The sequence below is a fragment of the Bombina bombina genome, chromosome 9, assembly GCF_027579735.1.
Source record: "Bombina bombina isolate aBomBom1 chromosome 9, aBomBom1.pri, whole genome shotgun sequence".
Classification (NCBI taxonomy): domain Eukaryota; kingdom Metazoa; phylum Chordata; class Amphibia; order Anura; family Bombinatoridae; genus Bombina; species Bombina bombina.
Window position 1 is genome coordinate 17,960,845 of NC_069507.1, and position 7,242 is coordinate 17,968,086.

Here is a 7,242-nt window from a genome sequence, read left to right on the forward strand (position 1 = left end):
TTTGTGCATGCATGTGTGCATGTATGTATGTGTGCACATGTTTGTGCATGTGCATGTAAGTGTGCATGTATGCGTGCATGTATGTATGTGTGCACGTGTTTGTGCGTGTGCATGTATGTGTGTATGTGTTTGTGCATGTATGTGTGCACGTGTTTGTGCATGTATGTGTGCATGTGTTTGTGCATGCATGTGTGCACGTGTTTGTGCATGTATGTGTGTGTGCATGTAAGTGTGCAAGTGTTTGTGCATGTATGTGTGCACGTGTTTGTGCATGTATGTGTACTCCTTGTTTGTGCATGTATGTGTGCATGTAAGTGTGCATGTATGTGTGTGCAAGTATTTGTGCATGTATGTTTGCATGTGTCTGTGCATGCATGTTTGCATGTGTGTGCACATGTTTGTGTGTGCATGCATGTGTGTGTGTGCATGTGTTTGTTCATGTGTGTGTGTGTGTGTATATGTATGTGTGCATGTGTGTGTGTGAAAATGTTTGTGCATGTGTGTGTGAATGTATGTATGCATGTGTTTGTGCCTGTGTGTGCATGTATGTGTGCACGTGTTTGTGCATGTATGTGTGCACGTGTTTGTGCATGTATGTGTGCATGCGTGTGTGCATGTATGAAGACAGATGTTAGTAAATTTGTTCTGTAAGATAATTGGCATTAGAGAGCTTTGTCTCACTGAAGTGTTATTTGCATTGTATGATCACTAATTGATCCCTGTGAAATCTCTTTTTATCTTTCTCTCTATAACCTGTCTGTCTATCTTTCTATAATCAGTCTATCTATCCATCCATATCTCTATATCTCTATCTATAATCTATCTATCTGTCTATCTCTATCATCTATCTCTATCTAATCTATCTATCTATATACATATGTATCTATTATCTATCCAATATATCTGTCTATATATCTATGTTTCTATATATCATCTATCTCTCTATCTATTTATCATATATCTCTATCTGTATATCTCTATCTGTATCTATCTATCTATGTATCTATCTATTTATATATCTATTTATCATCTATATCTGTATCTATCTAATCTATCATCTATCTGTATCTATCTATATATCTATCTGTATCTATCTATCTAATCTATCTGTATCTATCTATCTATCTGTATCTATCTGTCTATCTATCTGTATCTATCTATCTGTATCTATGTATCAATCTATCTGTATCTATCTAATCTATCTATCTGTATCTATGTATCAATCTATCTGTATCTATCTAATCTATTTGTATCTATCCATCTATCTAATCTATCTGTATCTATCTATCCATCTATCTATCTATCTGTATCTATCTAATCTATCTGTATCTATCTAATCTAATCTAATCTATCTATCTATCTATCTATCTATCTATCTATCTATCTATCTATCTATCTATCTATCTATCTATCTATCTATCTATCTATCTATCTATGGGTATGTGCCCTCCCCCCTGTACCAGTGATGCTGCCAGTGGGCCGGTACCTGGGGATGATGTCAGCGCCGCCCGCACCTGCGCAGAGCCGGCCCCGCAGCCCCAGCTGTCACCCAGTAGCAGCATCAGCATCAGGTCCGTCAGCTCCTCCCGCAGCCTCCGCTCTCAGCAGCCGCCGTCCTCCTCACTCTTTTCCCCGCAGACAGGATGCGGAACCCCGGGGGCTGCGTGCTCCTCTTGCCCCTGATCATGATGCCCCTGGCCTGGGCTCAGGAGCCGGATAACACGGCTAATTTCATGGAGGATGAGCAGTGGTTGTCTTCCATCAACCAGTACAGCGGCAAGATCAAGCACTGGAACCGATTCCGAGACGTGAGTCTGGGGGCACAAGGGGTATCAGCTGGCATAAAGGGGGGGCACAAGGGATATCAGCTGGCATAAAGGGGGAGCACAAGGGGTATCAGCTGGCATAAAGGGGGGAGCACAAGGGGTATCAGCTGGCATAAAGGAGGGAGCACAAGGGGTATCAGCTGGCATAAAGGGGGGGCACAAGGGGTATCAGCTGGCATAAAGGGGGGAGCACAAGGGGTATCAGCTGGCATAAAGGGGGGAGCACAAGGGGTATCAGCTGGCATAAAGGGGGGCACAAGGGGTATCAGCTGGCATAAAGGGGGGGCACAAGGGGTATCAGCTGGCATAAAGGGGGGAGCACAAGGGGTATCAGCTGGCATAAAGGGGGGAGCACAAGGGGTATCAGCTGGCATAAAGGGGGGAGCACAAGGGGTATCAGCTGGCATAAAGGGGGGAGCACAAGGGGTATCAGCTGGCAGCCAGGGGGCAGGAAGGCACTGGCATAAAGGGGGGGAGCACAAGGGGTTAAGGATTGCAGGGTGCAATGCCCGGGTGTGAGGGGCTGAGGGACATGATGGGGATTTCAGATCGTTGTGTGAGGGAGGCCAGAAGGGGTTAATACAATGTCGTATAAATGGCAGCTTTCTAATGATGTATTTTACATGGAGATGTTAAGAGGGCAGAATAGGAGGCTGTGTTGCCCTACACTGGGGAACTATTACTGCATATGAGGCAAATGAGGGAGACGGGGGGGGGTATAATCACTGTTTGTAGTGGGATCTTATTAGGTATGTCACATTGTCACACATAAACACGTGCACACCCAGTTACACTCACAAACACGTGCACACCCAGTTACACACATAAACACGTGCACACCCAGTTACACACACAAACACGTGCACACCCAGTTACACTCACAAACACGTGCACACCCAGTTACACACATAAACACGTGCACACCCAGTTACACACACAAACACGTGCACACCCAGTTACACACATAAACACGTGCACACCCAGTTACACTCACAAACACGTGCACACCCAGTTACACACATAAACGCGCGCACACCCAGTTACACACACAAACGCGTGCACACCCAGTTACACACACAAACGCGTGCACACCCAGTTACACACACAAATGCGTGCACACCCAGTTACACACACAAACACGTGCACACCCAGTTACACACATAAACGTGTGCACACCCAGTTACACACATAAACGTGTGCACACCCAGTTACACACACGAACGCGTGCACACCCAGTTACACACATAAACGCGTGCACACCCAGTTACACACATAAACGTGTGCACACCCAGTTACACACATAAACACATGCACACCCAGTTACACACATAAACGCGTGCACACCCAGTTACACACACAAACGCGTGCACACCCAGTTACACAAATACACATTCATAAACATAGATTCAAACACCTGGGTACATATACACACATACACAGTCATATATACATGCACACTCATTCACCTAAATATACATATAAATACATGCATGCACACTCATTCACCTAAATATACATATAAATACATGCATGCACACTCAATCACCTGGATATACATATAAATACATACATGCACACTCAATCACCTGGATATACATATAAATACATACATGCACACTCAATCACCTGGATATACATATAAATACATGCATGCACACTCAATCACCTGGATATATATATAAATACATGCATGCACACTCAGTCACCTGAATATACATATAAACACATGGATGCACACTCTAACACCTGGATATACATATAAATACATTGATGCACACTCAGTCCCCTGAATATACATATAAATACATGCATGCACACTCAATCACCTGGATATATATATAAATACATGCATGCACACTCTAACACCTGGATATACATATAAATACATGCATGCACACTCAGTCACCTGAATATACATATAAATACATGCATGCACACTCTAACACCTGGATATACATATAAATACATGCATGCACACTCAGTCACCTGAATATACATATAAATACATGCATGCACACTCAATCACCTGTATATATATATATATATATATATATATATATATATATATATATATATATATATAAATACATGCATGTACACTCAATCACCTGGATATACATATAAATACATGCATGCACACTCAATCACCTGGATATATATATAAATACATGCATGTACACTCAATCACCTGGATATACATATAAATACATGCATGCACACTCAATCACCTGGATATATATATAAATACATGCATGTACACTCAATCACCTGGATATACATGTAAATACATACATGCACACTCAATCACCTGGATATACATATAAATACATGCATGCACACTTAGTCACCTTGATATACAAATAAATAAATACATACATGCACACTCAATCACCTGGATATACATATAAATACATGCATGCACACTCAATCACCTGGATATATATATATAAATACATGCATGTACACTCAATCACCTGGATATACATGTAAATACATACATGCACACTCAATCACCTGGATATACATATAAATACATGCATGCACACTCAGTCACCTTGATATACAAATAAATAAATACATACATGCACACTCAATCACCTGGATATACATGTAAATACATGCATGCACACTCAATCACCTGGATATACATAAAAATACATACATGCACACTCATTCACCTGGATATACATATAAATACATACATGCACACTCAATCACCTGGATATACATATAAATAAATACATACATGCACACTCAATCACCTGGATATACATGTAAATACATACATGCACACTCAGTCACCTTGATATACAAATAAATAAATACATACATGCACACTCAATCACCTGGATATACATGTAAATACATGCATGCACACTCAATCACCTGGATATACATATAAATACATACATGCACACTCAATCACCTGGATATACATATAAATACATGCATGCACACTCAATCACCTGGATATATATATAAATACATGCATGCACACTCAGTCCCCTGAATATACATATAAATACATGCATGCACACTCAATCACCTGGATATATATATAAATACATGCATGCACACTCTAACACCTGGATATACATATAAATACATGCATGCACACTCAGTCACCTGAATATACATATAAATACATGCATGCACACTCTAACACCTGGATATACATATAAATACATGCATGCACACTCAGTCACCTGAATATACATATAAATACATGCATGCACACTCAATCACCTGGATATATATATATATATATATATATATATATATATATAAATACATGCATGTACACTCAATCACCTGGATATACATATAAATACATGCATGCACACTCAATCACCTGGATATATATATAAATACATGCATGTACACTCAATCACCTGGATATACATATAAATACATGCATGCACACTCAATCACCTGGATATATATATAAATACATGCATGTACACTCAATCACCTGGATATACATGTAAATACATACATGCACACTCAATCACCTGGATATACATATAAATACATGCATGCACACTCAGTCACCTTGATATACAAATAAATAAATACATACATGCACACTCAATCACCTGGATATACATATAAATACATGCATGCACACTCAATCACCTGGATATATATATATAAATACATGCATGTACACTCAATCACCTGGATATACATGTAAATACATACATGCACACTCAATCACCTGGATATACATATAAATACATGCATGCACACTCAGTCACCTTGATATACAAATAAATAAATACATACATGCACACTCAATCACCTGGATATACATGTAAATACATGCATGCACACTCAATCACCTGGATATACATAAAAATACATACATGCACACTCATTCACCTGGATATACATATAAATACATACATGCACACTCAATCACCTGGATATACATATAAATAAATACATACATGCACACTCAATCACCTGGATATACATGTAAATACATACATGCACACTCAGTCACCTTGATATACAAATAAATAAATACATACATGCACACTCAATCACCTGGATATACATATAAATACATGCATGCACACTCAATCACCTGGATATATATATATAAATACATGCATGTACACTCAATCACCTGGATATACATGTAAATACATACATGCACACTCAATCACCTGGATATACATATAAATACATGCATGCACACTCAGTCACCTTGATATACAAATAAATAAATACATACATGCACACTCAATCACCTGGATATACATGTAAATACATGCATGCACACTCAATCACCTGGATATACATAAAAATACATACATGCACACTCATTCACCTGGATATACATATAAATACATACATGCACACTCAATCACCTGGATATACATATAAATAAATACATACATGCACACTCAATCACCTGGATATACATGTAAATACATGCATGCACACTCAATCACCTGGATATACATAAAAATACATACATGCACACTCATTCACCTGGATATAGATATATAAACATACATGCACACTCAATCACCTGAATATACATAAAAATACATACATGCATACTCAGTCACCTGGATATATATATACATGCACTCACATACATGCACACTCAGTCACCTGTACACACACATACATATACACACAATCAGTCACCTGTATATACATATACATACATAAATTGACACTCACCTAGTCACCTATATACAGAAACGCACACCTTTTAATAATCTTATTTGCTAAATAAACTGTATAAAGCAATTTTATATAGTGGTTAGTATATCAGAGCAGGGATTATAACAATTCAAGAAGGTCTTAATATCAGACATAAACTCTGCATTGTGTCTAGAGGAAAGGGTAAATGATTTGTCTGTGCAGGTATGTAGCTGTCTCTGGTATTATGTGTGCACATATATTCCCTATAACAGAGTGAGCCTCATTAATAACATCAGGGTGACCGAGTCCTCCCTTACAACAGAAAAAAAAAGCATTGCTAGTTCTCTGGCAGCGCAGGGGTTAATGGATAAAGCGATAGCCAGTTCAGCAAACACCGCTAATGAGGAACAACGGCAGCAGATTTGTTAGTAAAGGAATTTTAATGAGGTCAAACAGCAGGTTGTATATGTGACCATTTGCAAGTAATTGTGCCCAAAGCTGCTCTCCCGGCCTTGTGTCCTGTAAATGCTGTTTATATTTCTGCCACACACGGGAATCTCAGGGAACTTGCAGATCTAATAGCCCTCAGCACATAGATTCTCTGTCTTTATTGACAGCTCCTGTGAATATATAATACAGGAATCTGTTCCCTAGGGACACTTGATATCAGTATAAACAGCTGGCGCTGCATCATCACATCATTATAATATTACATAGATCCTCCTCATCTCTAAGCCTGAAGATTAATACAACA

General features: G+C 38.9%; 1 protein-coding gene across 1 annotated transcript in view; it reads left to right on the top strand.

The window, feature by feature from the left end:
- The first annotated feature begins 1,537 nt into the window (after nt 1–1,537).
- SPOCK2 (SPARC (osteonectin), cwcv and kazal like domains proteoglycan 2) overlaps nt 1,538–7,242 on the top strand; it is a 236,909-nt gene continuing 231,204 nt past the window's right edge. Inside the window, exon 1 of the mRNA XM_053691931.1 lies at nt 1,538–1,808. Within this exon, the coding sequence (XP_053547906.1) occupies nt 1,644–1,808 (165 nt within the window). The 5' untranslated portion in view covers nt 1,538–1,643. The remainder of the gene's footprint in view (nt 1,809–7,242) is intronic.